The following is a 21,284-nucleotide window of genomic DNA, read 5'->3' as shown; positions in this document are numbered from 1 at the left end:
AAGTTAAATTAATAAAATATTTTGTCATATGGCTAGCTCATAATTGTTTCTAATAAAGGCTTCATAAGACATTGAACCCCTGTGATCTCTTAGCACCATCTTACAAAATACCTGCATCTGTTTCATTTTTGCTACCTGTGAGATTATCCTCACAGGTAGCAAAAGACCCAGAAGTATTTTCTTTAATGCTGATTTTTTTTTCCCCCAACACATCTGAGAGACAGGATGCTTTACTTGGTTGGTTGTCGGCATTGCCAAGACAACTTTTTTCCTAGGTGAACAATGAAAGTATGTGGATTTACTTCGTTATCTAGACGTGCCACAAAATTCTGCCAAAGGAGCAGACGCAAGCATACCAGTGACAAAAGGGAAAACGGCAAAAATAAAAAAAGAAGCAGCAGCATTGTATCCTATTTCCCAGCATTTTTTTTATCTGTGTCCTGCTTTCAGAACACAAAATTTGTGTTGCTTCCCTTTTCCTGCACACTCCTGCAGCCCGCTGCAGTCCAGTGTCGACTGCAGCTGTTGGATGACGCAACCAGTGAGTCCGTGCTCCGTCTCTGCTGACCAGCAGGTAAACAAAATGAAGGAACTTTATTCCAAAGGTATGAACCAATCAGGAGCAAGGTCTCCAATCCCCTGAGATCTTCAGAAAGTCACTTGGTTTGGTTCTTCTTCAGTGTTCGTCCACAACACAGGAAGCTGTTCCATCCATCCATCCATCCATCCATCCATCCATCCATCCATCCATCCATCCATCCATCCATCCATCCATCCATCCATCCATCCATCGCTGCGGTCTTCCTCAGTCTCTCCTTTGTGAAGGCACATTTGGTTTATCGGTTCAGGTGCTTTCAGGATGCTTTCATCCTCCTCCGTCATGGCTGCAAAGTTTCTGCACAGCTTTGGTGTGAACTCTGTGATGTCGCTGCTGATGCCCCGACGTCACAGCGAGAGGCAGCAGATGAGTTTAAATAGAGCTCTCCCTCTTGTTAAGTTTGGGAACATAGTCCCAGCTGTCTCTGTTTAACTCCTCCTGCTTCTTGAAGTTCCTCTTAAAGAAGCCACACTGTAAATCAGACAGGGAATAAAGATTTAAAACAAATGGTCCCTATTAGTTTTTACTTTGTTATGCAGAATTTTAAGAGATTGTATACCCTTAAAATAACAGCAAACACTGTAAATATATGTTTCCTCATTAAAAATCTATACTGGGTGTTTAAAATGAGCCAGTTACCTTCCACAAACACCAGATGAGAGCGGTCAAGATGGTCAGTCCTAAAACTAAACTGACGGCGATGATGAAAATCTTCACAGCCATTGAGGGTTTCTGGGAAAAAACAGCTTCCACCACCACCTGGAAATTATTAACACTTTTTAACAACCTGACCTGTTGTTAAAGGATTTGGGAAAAAATGCAGCGCCTTAACAAAGCCTTGTTTATATAGACACACAGTATTCAGCATTGGACTTGGGTCTATGGTTTTCAGGTATTTTACCAGTGCAGGTTGATCCTTGATTAGGACAGTGTGAGCATCTTCTCTGGGCGACAACACAGTTGCCGTGCTCTCCAGCATCATAACATGATGACGGCCCTGAGATAGAAAGCAGCGTTTATTTGTAACAAGGAGAGCAGCCTGCTGATATATCAGCAGAAACTGATTAAACCAAAGCAGTTTAGTTCAGTTTTTGCAGATATGCAGCAAAAACATTAAATCTTGCCAAATATTTCTGGTCCAGTGCAAATATCTTAGTTCACTTGAAATAAGACAAAACCTTTCGGCAGGAAATATGAGCTTGTTTAAAGTTAATAATTCCTTGTTTTGATTGATAAAATAAAGGTAGATTGTTACACTTATGACCAGACCTTTTTCATCAATTTTAAGGACTTACTGACGTAAAACAAGCTTGTGTATCTTGCTGAAACATTACTTGTAAGTTAGTTTTGACTTATTTCAAGTGCACTTATGTATTTGCACTAGAAACTGGATAAAAAATACTTAGTAAGATTTTGTGTTTTGCAGCATATGCAATAATTATTTTCACAAACTAATACTTTTTAATTAAGTATATCTTTCATGTTTAAAGGTCTTGAGGCACAATTAAACATCCCTAAATTAATGAATGTCAGTTTAACCACATGTTGGTCTGCTGTTGGAATAAGCAAATAGTCTGCAGTTACTTCATAAAACAAAAAGAAAAGAAGGAAACATTGAACTTATACAGTAAGATCATCTGAACTGGTTACCGGTGCTTGCAGCAGCACAGCAGGATTCAGGCTGATCTCCAGCTGGATGGTAGCATCTCTGCCCGCATCCAGGTTACCAAGACGACACACCAGCTGCTCACACAGATTATCGACGCGGCCACAGAACTACACAAACACACATATGTGAAATAGTTTAACCAATGAAAGTCAGTTTGTCATCTGCATAGGGGAGCAGTAATTCACGACTACATCTCTACAAAGCCTGTGCTTTGTTGAGCTGACAACAAACACCTTTCACTGTTTATGCTGATACTAGGGGAAGACTCAATGTTCTCATTATTAGTGAAACGTTTAAAATAGATGGCAGGGGAGGCACAAAAGGTTAAGAGGAACCTGTGTTTTGCAACATGTCTGTGGTTCACTCAGGCTACAAGAGAGAAAAATACAGAAATATGTCAGTAAAACTTTAAAAATAAAAATGTAGAAATATTCTGTTTTGCTTTACAAGTTTTTCATTTTTTATATAAATTGATGGTCACAAATGGTTTCCAATTTTTAACAGGAAAGGTAGTTTAAAGTCTGATTTGAAAAAGTTGAAAAAATTAATATAATCAGATATCATAGCTGCTAAAAAGATATTTGAGTCACCTGAAATCAGTAGATAAGCAGCTCCTCAAATTCTGATTGATGCATTTCTAATCCTACTTTATTTATGACCTGCCGTTTTCTTTGGTGCCACCGTGACTTTAACATTTAAACATTCATGTAACCTTGGCTGATGAGCTGCTATGTATATCACCTATTTCTGAGAAGAGAAAGATCGTCTTACCATTGTGCGGGTGGTGGTGGGAGAGAAGAAGAAAATTATCTGTTTGATGAATGAAGCCTGAGGAACGTTGCAATCCTCATTGACTGAAATCGTTTTGTCACTTATTGAGCACGAACCATGTGATGACTGCAGAAAGAGGCAAAAAATTACGTTATTATGGAAGATCCTTTCCAAAATGTCGTCAACACGTAGTGTCTACTAGTGCTACCGCTAGGTACAGCTAACAATCGTCTAGCTTTCCTCGGCATTAGGGGTGATAGAAACTTGGATCCTAATGCTGTTTTTACCTTCCAGTCGATGAGCTGAAGCAGTCTGTGTGGGTACGGCGCCAGGATTTTTGGCAGCGCAATCTGAACCACGGTGTTCAACGCCTTGCTGGGTCCAGAGTTTAACACCTGCATGAAAACAAAATGACAGACAACCCAAAAGATTCAAGTTCAGCTTAAGAGATTTCAAAGGCCTAGTAGAAGAAATAACAATAATAATTTGATCAGGTTTGTTTTTCAGCAGCTTTACAGACTGGCAGCTATTTGTTTACAGCTGGTATGAGTATGAAATGATGGTGGTTTATGGTTTAATAATGATTTGATCTAAATATGGCTCTGCATGCAACACACTGGTGTAACCACACTTGTTCCACCATGACACTTCGCTGTATTTGCTGTGTGGTGTCATAGCTGTAAAGTACCAAACAGGTGTGAAAAATGGTTTATACTGAGTAGCAAAATGTTGTCAGGAAAACATCTAATGACAAATATTTTTGTCCTCAGGTGCTGTGTCTTCACAGTAAAGACACAGATAAATTGAATTTTAGATGAATAAGATCAATGAGGGCTGGCAATATTAGGAAAACACATCATGTTATATTTTCACAGTATTGTGAAAAGAAGGACAAACACAAATACTTCAGTTATTTTGGAGCCTAATTGAGAGAGATCTTAATCAGTAGCAAGTACAAGATGTCCGTCTCAATATGAAAATATAATCAAAATATCAATTTGAGTAATTTAGGGCAAAAAGCCAGACTCATACTCTATATACCGCAGATTCATTACACAGTTACACAGTTACACATTTCAAGCATTTATTTTTGAAGAATATGTCAAAGGGAATGAAAACCATAAGTTAATTTCTCAGACAATTTTAATACTATTTGTGATGAAAAAAAAAACAACAACTAAGAAAAGTAATTTGCCAGTCCAGTAGTTTTTCTCCTAAAATCACCTCTATCCTGGTTTAATAAAGGCTTTACACAGAAAATGCAACGGCTTAGATAAATGTCAAGTTGATGTTCTATAATCGCATAGACAACAATATTAGCTTTTAGCTTCAAAAATCAGTTTTTATTAGTCAAATGTAACATTTGATCTTTGGAGAAGCTGAATTTTCTGTTGCCATTAGCTGTAAACCACAATCATCAAAGCTAAGTGAAATAAATACGAAATAAATGACTAAAATAGGAGGAACATTTGATGCTATTTCACCTGTAGCTACTGAACACACCTAAAGAAACATCTGAACCTACCTTAAATGTGTAGTTGAATTTTTCAGGGTAGCAATCAGCTGGAATCAAGTCTTCATCGTCAAACACAAAAGACTTTGGAGTCACAAAACTGTAAACACAAAGAAGGACATTCAGCTGGCTCTGAAGCATCTCTAATGTTTTCCTACTTACAGTTTTGTACATTTTCATCTCTCTCCTTTTATTTCAGCTATAATGTAGCTAAATTTGACTGACCCGTGGATGTTGATACCAACTCCATGTTTCAAAGGAAGAACAAGCGTCATGGTGTTATCTCGGAGAAACTCATCCGTCTCGTAATTATCACTGCAAATGAAAAAACACGTCTTTTAATGGATTTTATCTGTAGTAACCTGAAGACATCTCTTCTGTAGGATCACTGCTTTATAGCTAAGCTTCAGAGATGACATCGGGGATGACAGTGAGGTCATTACCTGCTGGTGTTGATGTTAATGTGAATGTCGCCAGGCGTGCTGTTCTGACTGACATCCAACAGAAAACTGATGTTCACCTGCAAAAAAAAAAAAAAAGAAAAAAAAGGTTACATTACAGCTTCATACTTGTCTTAATGCAACTTTCTGCAAATTTCTGGAATGTTCCAAATCCTTTAACATTTCAACTAATTGTTTTTTTCTTTGCTCTGAAATAGAGCTGTGACTGGAGGAGTCTCTTGGTTTGACCTTTGAACTGTGGGATGTTCTGAGCCAGTAGGCTAAGGAGCAATAACAACTCCACAAGTTCACAATCATAGTTACCAGACAGTGCACAGTCAATGTGGTGGGGAAAAAAAACATAACCTGTGACCTTTTTGCTTTTGACGTTAACATTTATACTCTTAAAGAATGATTTTTATATTTAGTCTTTGAGTGAATTATTTGATTACATTTCATTCCAATCTGCCCAGAGCATCTTCTTTCACATGGCTTGTGTCTAACAGGGCTTCCTTGCGGTTTTCTGACATGTTTGTGGCCAAAGTGCTTAAAAACTCAAAGGGGAATGAATACTTTTGCAAGGGGGCCCATCGTAGGAGCGCAGCTGTTGTGAAAGTGGTAAACCAAGGCGTTGTTATGCACAGCGGGACGAGTAACAGTGCGATTACCTGAGATAGGGCTGGGAGGACGAGGCTGGTGATTCTGCAGTCCACCTTCACGTCTGTAGTGTTCACTTCCTCAGTGACATCACAACTGATGACGTTGGCCTCCTGCTCATACGGAAACAAACAAGTAGATTTTAGAGGGTATCTAAGTCTAAGTAGTTATAGGGTTAAAGCAGAGATATTTGGTTTTTCGTTTGGTGTGAAGCATACTAAAGTGGGGATTTACAGAATGTAATGAGCCTGGTTCCAGATCAGCAATTACTTTTGCTTTCTTCCACATGAGAGGTTAAATCTTCCAATGTGGAAACATCAAAAATTAGCCAGAACTGAGACCTTAATTAGTAAAACCAAACGATGGTTTCTTCCTCTCTCTGTATGACGTAAACTCACATTATGCAGCACTTTGATGTAGTGGATGTTGTTTGGGAATCTCAGTGTCACTCGAGGCAGGAAGGCATCGTCTCCGGAGTTCAGCAGGGAGGTTTTCAGGACGATTTGTCCCGAACCGAGAGCAAAGAACTTCTGCTGTCTGCAGACAAGCAACAAGATCAACAACAAATATCAATGTTGGAGTTCCACTTATAAATAACATTCAGTTCCTGTGTGATGACTTAATTCTTCAACATGGTATCTTATTTTCATCATCTGTATTAAATCAGCCTGTGGTGAATCCGCTAATTGAATCTGGATGGTCTCGTTATCTTGAATCTCGTTTCCACTGTGCTGCTTCCTCCCTCCGTCTCTTAATCTGCTGATAAACGCCACCATTCTTGTTGATGGTAATCCCCTTTTCACAGTGTAGAATATCTGTACATTTAATTAGCTCAGCGTTGCAAAAGTGAGTGCAGCTGAGAAATACCAGCTCATCTCCATCTAGATATAACTTGAGATAATGGAGGGAGAGAATAAGAGGTATTTAAATATGCAGATTAAAATGCTGGCAGCTTTTAGAGTTCAGTGCAAGCAGTGAACTCTAAAAACAGAGAACATGTTTGTTCTCTGTTGCCCTGCAACTAATTATCATCATGTGTTTACAGGGGGAAAACATCCATGTTTTTTTTTAATTATTATTATTATTATTACAGAGAGGAAGAGCTCATCTTTTGAAGTCTTATTTGAAGCACAGCGACTTGTGAGGTGTTTTCAACTGCGCTGTCACATTTGGTTTTAGTTTCCTCCTCTGTCTTTCTCTTTCTGAGTTACACAGAGTACGTGTTGTGCCTGTTTCATGTGTGTGTGCTCATGTTCTTACTGTGGCAGCACTAGTTCACTCGACAGCTGCATGTTAGTCGAACAGTTCGCCATAGAGCAAGAGCGAGCAAACCGAGTCTGACGGAGAGAAAGAAATAGAGAAGCGTACTGTTTATGACACCAGCAACAATGAATGAAAGCAGAAGTCACTGATGATCTTACAACAGCTCCTGTGACCCCTGACTTCTGACCCCTGCAGTTACAGATGATTTATAATAATGATCTCATGACTCACTCCAGCTGTGAATTCCTCTCTCTTAACTGTTTTTCTGCTCTGTTTTTGTGAAACACAGGAGCCGGATGTTGGCTAATGTGCTGCAGGCGCTGCAGCTGTAAACACATCTGGATTAGCAGCAGGGTTCGCTGTTAGGTATCTGACTTTAAAGCAACTATTTTCTCCCCTTTAAATCAGTTTATCTAATGAACTGGGTTATTCAAAGTAGTATTTTGTATTTATATTTTAATATTATTGTTATAATATATTGTATTTCTGAGTAGAGAACGGAAATACTAATCTATAAGAGGCTTTTATTTTGAAGGGCACAAAACAAAGTCCATGTTAATAAATTGTTGATCACTCATTTTACCACAAAGAAGCCTAAATTTAAAAAAAATACACTTGTAATAATCCAACTTATATATAAAATTAAATCCATTATGAAGTAATATTTTGTTATTTTGCAAATGAAACACTGAACTTACTGTGTGACACAGATTGATACCTGATTGGTGATGGTGTTATGATGTCCTGCGCTGTGCTGCAGAATGGGTTTTATGAATGCTAATTTTCTGGACGGGGTTTTGTGGCTCCTCTTTTCACTGAGGCCATAGGAAACTTCAAACTGAACTGGGGTATAGATGTCTTTAACGTCTTTCTGTAGATGAGGAAAAGACACGCGGCAGTGAAATAAAAACACTCAACATCTCCACTGCTGATCTAGCAGCAGTGGAGATGCTGCTAGATCAGCATGTTTTTCTTTTTTTTTGTGCTTTTTGAGTCTGAGAGTTTTACCCTTTGGTAAGCCACATGTGTTGCACAGCTGGGATGGCCGTGTCGTGCCTTCATATGACCCCTCGTGCTGTTCGATGATCCGTTGCCGTGGAAATAGAAACGATGAGGGAACGATGGTTTATGGAGGAGGTCGGAGGTCAAATTATACTGAAGCTCTAGGGAGGAAAGAGGGGAAATCTTCCACATAAGTAAGTCAAAGTTAAGTACTATTACAGATTTAATTCTTAAACACTGAAGCTAATAGTATTTTTTTTATGAATGTAATATATATGAAAAATAGTAAAATGGACTTTAAAGACTTAAAACATTACACAGTTTTCTTTACTTCTTTAATGTACCTATTGCCCCTCTGTGGTGTTTAAATGTGACACTGAAGCAGATCGTAACGTTGATGCAGACGGTCTGAGTCTTGTGATCTTGGCATTGCGCCCCCTGCTGGTCAATATGCTCAGGCAGAATCAGAGAAGCTTTCACTTGAACCACTGGACGGGTCCTGTGGGGTAGAACCAGAACGAAACTTATTCAAACCATAAAGAGAAAATGTTTTGGTCAAACATAAAGTATTTTTATGAGTTTACCTGAGAACCACAGCTGAGTCTGAAAGGAAAGCTCCCACCGCCACGTCTGTAGAGACACAATTTATCCACATTCAGCACTGATCCGGTGAGAACAGCACAGGACAATGTGGCGGATATGGACACATGGGATCCTTTACCGTTGTAGCCGTTATCATCGATGTCAATCCCAGAGTTCAGCGATTGTCCAAACATCTTCAGGTCATGGCCTAGGGATGACCCTGTAATCCTCTGAGGTCACAAAGTGGAGATCAAGTCAAAGTATTACTTCATATAATACACAATGAAACTCAAAATTACTTCTTTATCCATGAGTCACCAAAAGAGAAACTGAAAAAACTCTCAGAGTAACATATAAAACAAATTTTGTTAGGTATTATTGATTTAAACACATTAAAGTGTGTTTCTAAATAATTAAAGTAATCTTAATATCTCACTAGTAAGGACCAGGTCTGACTCAATAATAACAAAGTTTACTGGGCGATAAATTCTCCCAGAAATTATTGCGATAAACAATAATATTGTTTAATATTTTGAGACCATTTTCAAGTAAAATATTGATAACGCAAGTCCGCCCTCTAGAAGACTAATTCATTTAAATTTTATACAGAACACACTGGAAGACATTTTAAATTTCTAAAAGAAAACACACCAATCAACAACAGTAAATAAAGTGGAAATAAAAAACACACACAACCAAAACCAGATACAAAACGGATGATGATGACAAAAAAAAACCAGCCTCAGTATGAAAATGATCTACGTCATTTCAATTCATCATGGAATCAGCTGATTAATTGCTCATTGCGACGCGCTCTACTCTGAATTGCTTGCACACTGAGCTTTGCAGCCATCATGCAGGCGCCTCTGGCTCTGTGTTGATGTTTGTACCTGTGATGGTTTTGGTGAAATACCCTCCTTCCTGCCATTGTAGATGTAGACGGCGCCTCTGAGGTCGTCTTCCTGTGGAGCGCCAACAGCCACATCTACAACCACACACACAAGCTGGTTTTACTGTTTCTGTGAGGACTTCTTCTTCCACTCTTTTGTTTGTCTTTTTTACAGTCACACAGAAAGCAATGTATGTTGCTCTTTATTTAAAAATGTTCTGCCTTGCAATGTATATTTTTATGTTGGAGAACTGTACCAACAGATTACCTCTTAAAATAGCCATAAGATTTGGCTTTTAAAAACTATACTACTGTTTAAGTAAAGCATTCTGTGATATTTCCTGTGTAATTGTTTTTTCAACGTCATTACAGCTAAAGTTAAGCTTGTTGCAGACAAACATGAAGTGCAACTATTTGAAAAAAATATTCAAATCTTTTTACCTGTATTAATTTTCCTGTTAGATAAAATTACAGCTGCTGGTCTTTTAGAGTAAGCTTCTATTTCTTTCCACTTCATAATTATGCATTTATTATTGTTATTGTACTACAGGAAATGTCATTTGTGGTTGCAGCATGACAAAATGTCAAAAACTTTAAAGGTTGTGGACATTTGTCTAAAACGCTGTATGTGAACATGGGAAGAAAAACAGTCTTATCTTTTAATGTTTAACCTCGGTTCTTTGAAAGAAGCCTTTAACTTTTCTTTTTTTCCAGAAGCACACTGAAACTGAAACGCAAACATTCACTTAGCAAATATTCAATCACCAGAATAAACACTAGCTTGACTTACTGAGCCACGTTAATTTCCTGAAAACACCAACTTAGCTCTAATCCTAACTACAACTCCAATGAATTTCAGCCTAATTTTAAACCCACTCAAAGTACTCGTCTCCTCGCAGGCCCCACATGTTAGTGGGTAAATGTGTACGTCTCCACAATGTGACAAATACAAGCACTCACACGTAGCTTTTTATCTCGCAGTGGCAGATTACAGGGCATGTTCATTTACAGAGCAGCAACAGTTTGTCATTACAGTTTAATGAACTTAATAACACACTCCACCCCTCACACACACGCACACACAGATGGTGAGGGGGCTGTGTTGTATACGTGTGTGTAGGAGCAATGTGTTAAAGGCAGGATGGCGCTCTGTTATCAGAAAGTGACAACAGGCGCTGAGGGGGATGGCTGTGGCCCTGGGGTTGTTTAGCCCAGAATGCCACTGAAAAACGGTGGTGGTATTTGATAAAGGGGCAGAGAGGCAGGAGATCAGAGCAGAAAGGAGAAAATCAGCTCTTAGCTCTTCCTAGTTACAACTGCTGAGGTGCCCTGGAGCAAAACAAATCCACCCACAGCTTCTTCACTTGAGCTTTTACATAGAAGGGGACTAGGGCTGCAACTAGCCATTATTTTAGTCATCAATTATTCTGACAAGCAATCAATTAAACAGATAAAAGAAAAGGCACATTCTGCAGAGTTTTCATTTAACCACTTGAGCTTATTTTTCGCAATAATGAAACGTAAAAATTTCAAATAAACAAATACTTAATTTGCCTTAAACGCAATAACATTGTAAAGGATGCATTTGCAGCTAAATAAATACTTGAATATGTCCTATCTGCTTGACTTCACATCAGTACAGGGTTGGGCTAAACTGGTGACTATATTTTCAATTAGCCAATTAATAATTGGATAGTAAAAGGAACTCTAGAAAAATCTTACAGAATCTGAAACAGGTGAAGATAAAACAATTTTTTCCCCAGAAAATGCCATATTTTAGAGTAGCATACTCCAGTTAAAAATAAATCCATTACTAAATTAACTGACGATTATTTCAATAATTGATACAATATGATAAAGCTACGATATAATTAATTGAAAATGGAAGTAACATTATTAGAGTCAATAGTATTATTTGTCATTGTCACAGTCTCTTTAGGCTGTGCAGGTGTGGTTCCTACCTGGATAGCCATCATCATCCAGGTCTCCAAGGTCAGCAATGGTCTCTCCAAACCGCGCCGCATACGCATCGCTGCCAGTCAGCTTAAACTCCGCCTCCTTCAGCTGCGCCTTTGTGAGAATTCAGCATATTCAATATTCAATATTTTGCATCTCAAATTGCTTAATATTTTCAGCCAAGTTTTGAAAGAAACTAGAAATATTACTTGGATGGATGGATGAATGTTCCTACCTCCCCCTGATTGATGTACACATGAACTCTTCCCTCCTCCCTGGAGGTCCCTGTTGCCATGGGAGCACCAACCAGCAGGTCCGACAATCCATCAGCATTCAGATCCACCACACAAAGACTGGAGCCGAAATAAGACCCCAGCTGGAAAGAGACCCAGCTTTTAGACGAAAAATGTGGTGCATTGCTCCAACTTGATGATGAAAAGAAAGGCTCACTTCATGTCCAGTAACTTCTGAAACCACCTGCAGCATTTTGCTGTTCTCTGTTGAGAAGATGAAGGCCTGAAATGTGCAAACACAGACTGAGTTCAACCGTCGATGCAGGCGACAACTTCAAGAAACTCAACCAGTTACAAAAACAAAGCAGATATTTGCATTAGGGTTGAGTACGTGAAGTAAAATTGTACATAAATAAGTCTCCTGGTCCTACCTTGCCCTTCTGATTGTACTGTGGAGCTCCACCCACCACCTCTATGGAAGAGGGACTCTGGAAGTGACCGGCTCCTACAGCGTAACCTGAAGCATCAGGACGCAATGTTAACAAACCGATACCTACTACAGTTTATGGACAAGAACTGAACATCATATTTGCTCTCATAGGCGACTGAGGATAAAACATATTACATGAAATTAATATCAACAATAGAAGTAGTTACACTGAGTTTATAATCCAACACCCGGCTGACATTTCAGTCAAACATTTCATTTTAATAGGCAGTTCAGTCGCACCAGCATCTCCAGCATAAAAATCATTTCTCAGGTTTTGTTGTTGATTTTAAAGGAAGTAAATGTATTTGTGCAATGCTGCCACTGCTGCTGACTCCACAGCCCCACTCACACAAAACCACTTCCTGTTTAGGGAGAAAATGGTTTTGTCACCTTTCGTGGTTCGATGAGTTGAGGTTGAGGTTGAGTAAAGGCAGTATTGGTATTGGTGTGTTAGACCCCACACGCCAATACCAATACTGCCTTTACTAGATAATCAAGTCATTGTAGGATGTATTATTATATATTTCCCCTTGTATTTAAATCTACACTAAACGTCTAAGAGGGTGGGTGTATAATAGTTGGGTTGTCTTCTGTCTGTGAATAAATAATGTTGTGTAGGTTGCTTGATCAGAATAAAAGACCTGCATGTGACATTTAGCATGATGTATCTTTGGTTTAAAGGCAATGGGAATGACGCAATGCATTTGTGACAAGGTGACATTAAAACTCACAAAATAGAGATGATAAAAAAGAAAGTACACCCTCTGGCAATTCTTATGCTTTAGTGTATAAAGCCGAGGTGTCAAACTCAAGGCCCGGGGGCTAAATATGGCCCACCGTAGCTTTTTATGTGGCCCTCTAGACTCAAAATTACATGAGTCCTTCCAGTTTTTCACAAATCTGTGAAATTCACACAAAATCAAAAAATTTCCTTTTTTTCTGATTTTACTCCAAATTTTCTCAAAATTGGTCAAAAACATCGACTCTGAGTGGTAAAGAGTCACATTTAATATCATATATTACCGCAAATTTTGTCAAAATTCCTTATGAACATTTCTAAATATTCGCCACAAAATCTGTAATTTTGATTTCAAAAAAGAAAACTAAAACAAATCCCAGAGGAGCAGCCACTTATTGATATTTTTACAGTTTAATTGGTTTTATCAATATGTTTTTGACACAACAGGCCCTTTAAGAACATTCATATTTTTGATGTGGCCCAAAATGAAAACGAGTTTGACACCCTTGGTCTAAAGGATCTGGTCTCACCAGATCCAAACAAATACCTAAATCTAAACTCAACTATAAAAAGCACACAGCACAGATTCAGGACACAATTTCTTTTAGGATAATTGTATCCAAAAAAAAAAAACTTGGATAATTACGAAATAGGTAAGACCCTCAAACTTAAAACGATTCTATCAATAACTGCACATTTACAACAAAGCACCAAGACTGTAATGTGACATACAGCCTTAATCAGTAAATTACAATACGACGATGTTCATTCCTCAGATTAGAAATGCCTTTTGGAAATAACCTTTAACCAAACTGAACAGGTTTCTTTGTGTGGGAAACAAGATCGGTGGTTAAACGTGATAAAACTCATTTCCTTCTGCGTATGTGTTTCTCTCTGAACATCACACCTTTTCAATTGATTTCCTGCTCAGCATTGTGAGAGTCGATAGATACATTTAGTGTCCACCTTGATATCAGGGAAAATTCAAACATAAATGTCTACCTAAGCTAATCTTCCAGACACATACATTTAACATGGTCTTAGGTGTATCTCGCAAATATGAACATTTTAAGCATGAGGATAAAAACAAACGGAGCGACTGAACCCTCCCTTCTTCCGCTGTATCTAAAATGTGTGTTTGAAAAGCCAAATGAAACGTGGCATAGCTAACTGAAACAGAGATAAGAGACAGGTGGACAAAATCCTCTTTCTGCTCAGCATGTCCTCCCACTTTAGCAGTATTTCTAACTTACAATGAATCCTGAAGTAACAGTACACATAGATGGCTTTTAAACACAAGAACTACACTTGCTAAAATACATTTGTGCATATTTACGCCACAGAAATTGAGGTTTATAAAATATAGCTGACAATAGACAGGTTTGTTCTGGTTCCTGATGAAGATGTTTGGATCAAAAATAATGGAGGTGGAATATATAGAACTGAAGAAAGCATACAGAAAAGACACCAAAGACTTTGAAAAACATGCAAAAGGTATTTGAATGTGTTTTCAGCAGGGTGTCACTGCTTAAAATGTAAAGATATGAAGAGATCCAGCTTGCTTGAATTGTATATCAGAGCATCAGGACAGTTAAATTTAAATCTGACTAAATAAAACACAGCTGTAGTTTATGGTTTATGCTGAGTGTGCAGGATAAGGATCAAGTGTTACCCAGGTAGCTCCCATAGCTGACAGCTCCTGTCTCGTCATCCTGATACACCGACATCGAGTTGCTGGAGGTGTTGTAGACCACAACCGAGCCGGTCCAGTAAGAAGATCCTGGAGCTCCTACGATGATCAGTTCCTAAGAGAGAACGAAAACTCAAGACTCACAGCAAACTTTAAAATCTGGATTACGGTAGATTGTGACAGTCTTTTATTAGCTATAAATTTCTAAATAAGGTTTTATAAAACAAGTTGAAAACATTTCCTCTTTTTTTCAATCAATAGAAACTAAACTGACAAACTGATTATTTTTAAAACTACGAGTCATTATGAATAGAGACGTAATAAGAAATAAACCAGTAACAGGAATTGGGCAATTTTTAGATTTCAGATTTCTGGAGAAAAAAAAAACTAAAAAACTAAAAACAGGAGCAGCCAGATCCTGTTAACAACAACTCTCTCTGTCACTGAACAAAAAAAGATTTCAGAAACCATGTTGCCTGTCTGTTACTGACCTGTGTCAAGAAATTGGAAATGCCCGCCTGACATGACCCGTAATCCTCACCGAACTTCCTCTGGTGGTCTGTGAGTGATGGACAGAGGTGGAGGTGAGCGAATTATATCCAAATGTTTTCCTGGACAGCTGCTGCTTTCACATACCCAAACTCATACATACATCTGTATCTCTTGGTATGCCTATGATTTCTTCATCTTGAACCATAATATCAAGTCACTGTGGCGCTTTAAAAAAACAATTCAGGCAGAAAAGGAAGTGCCTGATCCAATAGGATTTCACAGCTGAGTTTCATCCTCAGACTTTGTCTCGATGAGGAAGCAAGGTCAAGAACCCTCACAACACCATGACAACCTAGTCATGTAGCTGTGGATAAAACACTTGTGTGTAGGTATGTGTGTGTGTGTGTGTGTGTGCGTGTGTGTGTGTGTGTGTGTGTGTGTGTGTGTGTGTGTGTGTGTACCTTTGTAGCAAGGGATAAAGTGCTGGTAGGATACCAGGTCACTCTCATAGCGAAAACAGGCGCCATTAGGAAGCTTGTTGTTCTGGCCGTCTTTCCTTGAGTAATACACGTTCTTCCAGCGGTGAGCACATGCCTGAACACGCACGTATACATACATATAACACTTGAAACTCACAAACAACATCTGACAAGGAACTATTACTGAGTCACACATTTCATTTAGACAGTCATGGACTGTTCTTGCGTTGTTTCTCTGAGATATTGCGACAGAAAACACTAACCTAAGCAATAAATCCGAACCGGCCACAGACATACGGGACGACGCCATGGTGACAGAAATCTTGAACCCTGTTATCATCCATATTGCCATAGCTTAGTGTTATTTCAGTCCAGCTGTATTTTTATTGATTGTATTAATTTTGCAACAGAAATGATCACATGGTTGAAGGCTTTCCTTGATCTGTCAACTAATGAATGCCTTCATGGTTTTAAATTTAGCTATTTGTTGTGCAGTTGCTCCATACTCTGGTTAATAACTTCACCAACTGCGTTTGTCAAAGCCTCAGAAGTACTGAATCAGAAGGAAACTATTCTGAGACGTTCCTGAGTGACCACTTGAACAATTATAGATTACTGGAGGGCGTTTATGTCATTGGAAATGTTTTTGGAAGTGTTCTCCATTGGGCGTTGCTGCTATTTGAGTGTTCCTGTGTTAACAGGAAGCAAATTTAGCAGGATAGCTGCAGGCCAACATTGTGTATAACTAATCTATATGTTGGAAAACGCTTTGGTCACCTCCTGGCATGCAGAAAAACTAGGAACACAAGAAATGCAGCAGACATAGGACGTGTCAAGTCTTGTTAGTTTGGACAGTCCAGGCATTTTATAGTGTTAAGATCTCAGAAGTAAACAGAAGATATAATCATCAATCAATAAATTAAGAGCAGAAATCATATTTATCCTGAGAAGCTGGTAACTGAAGTCCTTCCTGTTTTCAGACTTATTGCCCTTCTGGTGGTCAAAAATGAGCAAAAATGATCATTGAACGCATCTTATCTAAGAGCTAAATACACCTTTTGGTGAGGAAGTTGTTACTAAAGGAGATAGCTTCATTATCTGTGTGAGAGCACAGATATGTAAGAAGCTATCTAAAAGGAAGCTATTTTCTACCATATGTTAAAAAGTTCATCCAGGCTGTGAAAGGGTGAAAGAGAGAAAGACTGCCGGTGACAGCTGGAAGATCAGTGGTGCACATAAAAAAAAGTCTTAACATCTTTTTTCGACTTTCAGCCTCTGTCTGTCATGGAACATACTGGGAATAACATTTTTTATTTCATCTTCATAAACAGAGAAAAAGTCAAAAAACAGTCACAATGGGCTAAAATAATGAATTGTGCATTACCAGGACACGTCCACCATTTTCTCCAGGTTGTCTGGACAAACTAACACCCAGCCACTGGTGATCGCTCTCCGGTTCACACGTCTTCCCACAACTTGAAATTTCTGCACACACGTACAAAAGTTCACTGCCACTTCCACAAGGCGAATGTTGTTTTCAATCAGGCAGAACATGCAGATTTTTATGAGCTCTTTTTGTTGTTAATAAGTCAGTGTCAATGTATTAGTATACTTGAATGCACTGTTTACTCATGGCCTGCGTCTTTGAAGTACTCTACAAAAGCTATAAAACCATTTTATTGTTCCGGTTTGATAGTCATTCACACATCTCATACCTTTGTGAATAGATTTAAGTTCAAAGGGATTTTATCCAACAAACCAAAAAGTCAAGGGAAGATTATAGTATATATATATTATATTATATATTGATAATAACAATGTGTGTTTCTATTTTCAGTCAATTACTCTGCCACTCCAAGTAACATCCGGGCATGTGCACATATCACTAGTAAATGTGTTTCATTGATGCTCGTAAAAACACAGCATAAACAAACTCTGACCAGCAGAAAGACGATCACATCGGCGCTCCTCATCCATAATGTTGCAGCGAAAAACGGCTCCTGGAGATTGAGTCAGGTGACGAGAGGAGTGAGCCACTGGAGCTCCGACCAGCAGCCTGAGTTAGATGGGGAGAAAATGAAGACAGGGTCAGTGTTTTTTTTTATTTCAGTCTGAATGGTGAGCTGTGTGTGAGGATTCAAAGAGCTTTTCTCTACTCCCAAAAACAGACTAATTAATGTGCAGCAGCAGCTCACACAGAGGCCTTTGCATGGATGGACCTCCAATGAACTGCATTAACTGAAGACGTTTAACCAAACAAATGTCTATATTTGTAGGAACAGCAGAGTGTTTGGTTTAATCACAGCTACAATATATATGATTCACAAATACTGTCTATAATGATATTTAGTGACAAAATAAAAATCAGTTAGACCATTACAAACAATATATTCTAAAAGCAGCTTTTAGAAGCAGCTTAGTACATAAATGGACAGAAAAAAGCACAAAAGATTATATAAATCCAAAGTAGATAAATGCCTAATTTATCTGGGGTGCAAAGAAACAATATTTGAATTAAAATATTTTAGGCTTGGATGACCAGATGGTTAATACGTGAATAACAATGAATTAGATCCAAGACAAATGTCTAACATGTAATGTTTGATCGATCGAGTTGGAAGTAGACTAACGCAGGATAATCTACAGATTAATGGAGTTTCATTGAAGGACCAATTATGGTTCAACACGAGATAAATGGAAGCTGAGTAACATAAAAACAGAGACTAGATTCACACCATTTTTCAGAGTTGTGGCGATGCAGCAGCACAGAGTATCCAAACATCGAGGAGTGAGGGCCCTTGAACACCATGCTGTGCTCCTGATCCAGATTATAACCTGCAGCAGGACAGACCAGAACCAGGACCAGAACCTGGACTGGAACCAGGCAGAAGACGACACCCATGATGTTCACTGATGGGTGCAGACGACCTGCAGGACAGAAAAAGATGATAGGATCTTTCAGAATCTTGAAAATAAAAAAAACTGTAAATAATGTGTTAATTCACCCCTTCATAAGTTTTTACCCCAATTTTATACCCTTGTTTTGCTTCCACCTAAAACAAAGTGAGTTTGTTTTTATTTCTTGTTACTAATTTTCACAAATAATGATGGTAGTATTAAAAACTATTTCTTTCTGCATCATACTTTCATTTAGTCTGATTCTGATCCCTGTTGGACCAGTTAATTTATTTTATATGAAACATCATGATTACTGACAAGCAAAAATAACACAGAGAAACCTCCTGCTAGAAGATACTTTTGGAATCACAGGATCACAATTTCTTACAGTAAACCACGAGCAGACCATAAACAAGTTAGTTTAAGTCAATTGTTGCTTGTCAAAATGGGTAAGGAACGTCTCTGTTTAGCTACAAAATGATCAACTTTCTGTATGAAACATCCATCAGATGAAAGCGCCATCTAAAAAAAAGATAAAAGGTACAAGATAACATAAAATTTAGGAATTTAGGTTGATTGTAAATTATAAAGGTTTTCATTGTAGAATAAGATCAGATTTAAACTCTAAATATCGACAAATATTCCTCAGCTTAGGATAAGCGTTACTAAAGCAAATGACAGGGTTTCCCCCAGCGTATTATAAGCCTGGCGGGCCACCAGGCTTTACTTAGCCCCCCACCAGGCTAAGTGTTGTTTATTTTAAATAGGGTTTTTATGTCACCAGTAACAGTGGTAGTAAAGACGGATTAAGCTAGGTTTATAGGTGACGCACTGAAAAGAGCACAATTGGTGTGCTCCAATTGCACCCTTTCTGCACCCGTTAGCCTCAAACGCTGTTGTTTCCAAATTATTATCCATGCTCGTGCACCTTACAATTTTTTGTAACTGTTAACATTTTCTAACACAAAAACACAGTGGACTACTGGTGGACTGCCGTAGCGCCCCCACTACCTGGCTTGACAGGGTTTCTGGGGGAAATCCTGCAGGAAACTAAAGTAAACACAATCTTTTTTAACTTATCAAACAAACTAAAATAGTTTGAATAGTTAGTCAAGTGTGAATTGTCAGTCAAGTATAAGAGGTTCAATATAATGATCTAATCCATGCGCAGACTAAGAAGTTGAACAAATAGCCCAGTACTCCCAAAGATCCAAGTCAGTTGCAAGAAATATGGCATGTCAGGATGTCAGCTACCCCCCAGTGTCTTAACGTGCAACCACATTTTGGCTGAGACCTTCTGATGTCAAGAGGAACCCCAAACAGAAGTAGGAAGTAAAAAGAGGGGCTGGAATGAGCTGCGGTTAACTCCCACCTCTTAAACCGGCCGCTGTGAACAGGGCTGTTCCAACATAAACCCTGAGGCTCACGCACTTCATCCCTGCTGAATTTGGATCACCTCACCTTACAGACACGCATTTTACACACAATTCAAGAAAATGTTCCCAGGTTCGGTCAAGGAAAATGCCCATTTTTTTCTGTGATGCTCAAAGACTCGTTTTTTAATAAGCAGAACAATCTAAGTGTTAATGAAACAAGCTGCTAAACAAAGATGGTATCCTGTTTCCCCTGTTACATTTAAGGAGTGGTTCCACATAAAAAAGTGAGCTTAAAGCCATATTTTGTGAAATATTAGACAGTCACAATGCTTAAAGCTTCTTATATTCTTTATTGCTTAAAACAGTTTTAGCATAATTAAATCAAGAATGTATGGCAATTTGCTGATGCTTTCCTCTTTGTTTTAAGTAAAGTAAATATTTTAAAGTTGATAACTTGCCGCAAGTTTCTTTTCAATGTGTTTGCTCGCTACATGAATATACTTAAACTCCAAAATAGTGTGGTGTATTTTATCATATTCACATAATCTTTATTTATTTAAAATTCCACATGGAATTATTTAAAAAGCAAATAAAAATACCAAAGCCGAAACAATTCCTGCTTGGATTCTTACATAAGCAATATGAAAGGAAATCATTAATTAAAATTAAGGACATTAACGAGCTCTGACACTTGTTGATTTTCTGTCTTGAACACCTCATGGAGGTTATACGTACCCCTCAGACAGCTGAGAGCCAAAAAAGCTTCTATCCAGAACGAGCTTTAAAAAATAGACACGTTGGTTCTTCAATGGGACTCTGGTAAACTCCTCTCAATCGCGCCAGAGACTTGTTGCTGAAACTCCCTGTTGCTGAAACTCCCTGTTGCTCCTCGAGACAGCGCACGAGCTTCAGAGATTTTACAGAAAAAGAAGAGAAAAGTGAAAAAAATAACTTAAGAAAAAAGCTTAAACCTCAATGAATGCAAAGAACCGCGAAAGACTCGAGTTTCAGCAGAGTTTCAATGAGACTGAGAGTCGTCTGAGACCCTTCCTCTGTCTCCATGTGTCTAACGGTGTTTCCTCCAGCATCCGCCCAAAGTGAGCGCGAGGACAGCGCGCGGCTGTGCGTGTGTGTGTGTTTGTGAGAGCGCGCGGGTTTAACGGTGCTTCCTCTGCAGTTATTATCAGGTGTTAATGGAGTGAACTTTAATCCCATTTTACCGTCTCAACGCACAAGTATTCAGCGAAAGTAGGACAGATTAAGAAACAACGAATACAGCGACACTCAACGGGATTTCCTTCTGTAAAAAGCATTTTAAAATAAAACACTTCCTTTTAGTTCTAGTTTCAAGCAGGTTTTTCGGTCGTGGGAAAGCTCATTAACAGGTTCAGTCTGACATAAAGTTTAAACCAGCTGAGCTAAATTACTTTGGTACTTTTACTTCTGACAACGGGACCAGAGCCGGCCCAAGGCGCAAGCGAACAAAGCCTATGCTTACTCCCACCCCCAACCAAACCCCATCAACAGGCTCTATGGAGCAACACGTT

The 21,284-nt window shown here is 38.6% G+C and overlaps 1 protein-coding gene across 2 annotated transcripts; it reads right to left on the bottom strand.

Moving 5' to 3' along the window:
* Window positions 1–335: 335 nt before the first annotated feature.
* On the bottom strand, window positions 336–20,828 carry itga4 (integrin alpha 4). Of its 2 annotated transcripts, none has more exons than XM_016669024.1 (29): window positions 20,473–20,828; window positions 18,199–18,391; window positions 17,404–17,519; window positions 16,848–16,948; window positions 15,446–15,578; window positions 14,984–15,051; window positions 14,475–14,607; window positions 12,005–12,090; window positions 11,791–11,856; window positions 11,576–11,716; window positions 11,346–11,454; window positions 9,386–9,480; window positions 8,635–8,725; window positions 8,498–8,543; window positions 8,258–8,412; window positions 7,920–8,074; window positions 7,630–7,782; window positions 6,909–6,985; window positions 6,047–6,185; window positions 5,660–5,764; window positions 4,995–5,071; window positions 4,777–4,866; window positions 4,564–4,651; window positions 3,326–3,433; window positions 3,039–3,164; window positions 2,249–2,374; window positions 1,500–1,595; window positions 1,238–1,357; window positions 336–1,069 (listed from the first exon to the last, which is right to left on the bottom strand). In XM_016669024.1, the coding sequence occupies exons 2-29, from the start codon at window positions 18,363–18,365 to the stop codon at window positions 971–973; spliced, it is 3,066 nt and encodes a 1,021-aa protein (XP_016524510.1). In that variant the 5' UTR covers window positions 18,366–18,391; window positions 20,473–20,828; the 3' UTR covers window positions 336–970. The 2 variants fall into 2 exon arrangements, with proteins under 2 accessions (XP_016524510.1, XP_007547279.1); XM_007547217.2 differs by having other exon boundaries at window positions 5,660–5,761; window positions 20,473–20,827.
* Window positions 20,829–21,284: the final 456 nt, after the last annotated feature.

This window comes from Poecilia formosa, unplaced genomic scaffold, assembly GCF_000485575.1.
Source record: "Poecilia formosa unplaced genomic scaffold, Poecilia_formosa-5.1.2 Scaffold19, whole genome shotgun sequence".
Lineage (NCBI taxonomy): Eukaryota > Metazoa > Chordata > Actinopteri > Cyprinodontiformes > Poeciliidae > Poecilia > Poecilia formosa.
Note: the sequence above shows the minus strand (reverse complement) of the source record. Positions and strands in the feature narration are given on the sequence as shown.

Bases quoted from the DNA above. Each gene is read 5' to 3' on its own strand.
- itga4 (XM_016669024.1), bottom strand. From the start codon at position 18,365: ATGGGTGTCGTCTTCTGCCTGGTTCCAGTCCAGGTTCTGGTCCTGGTT. The intron at 8,413-8,497 runs GTAAACTCATAA...TCTACCCCACAG, and splicing joins GACTCAGCTGTGGTTCTCAG to GACCCGTCCAGTGGTTCAAG. The intron at 1,070-1,237 runs GTAACTGGCTCA...TCTGATTTACAG, and splicing joins TCATCTGGTGTTTGTGGAAG to TGTGGCTTCTTTAAGAGGAA.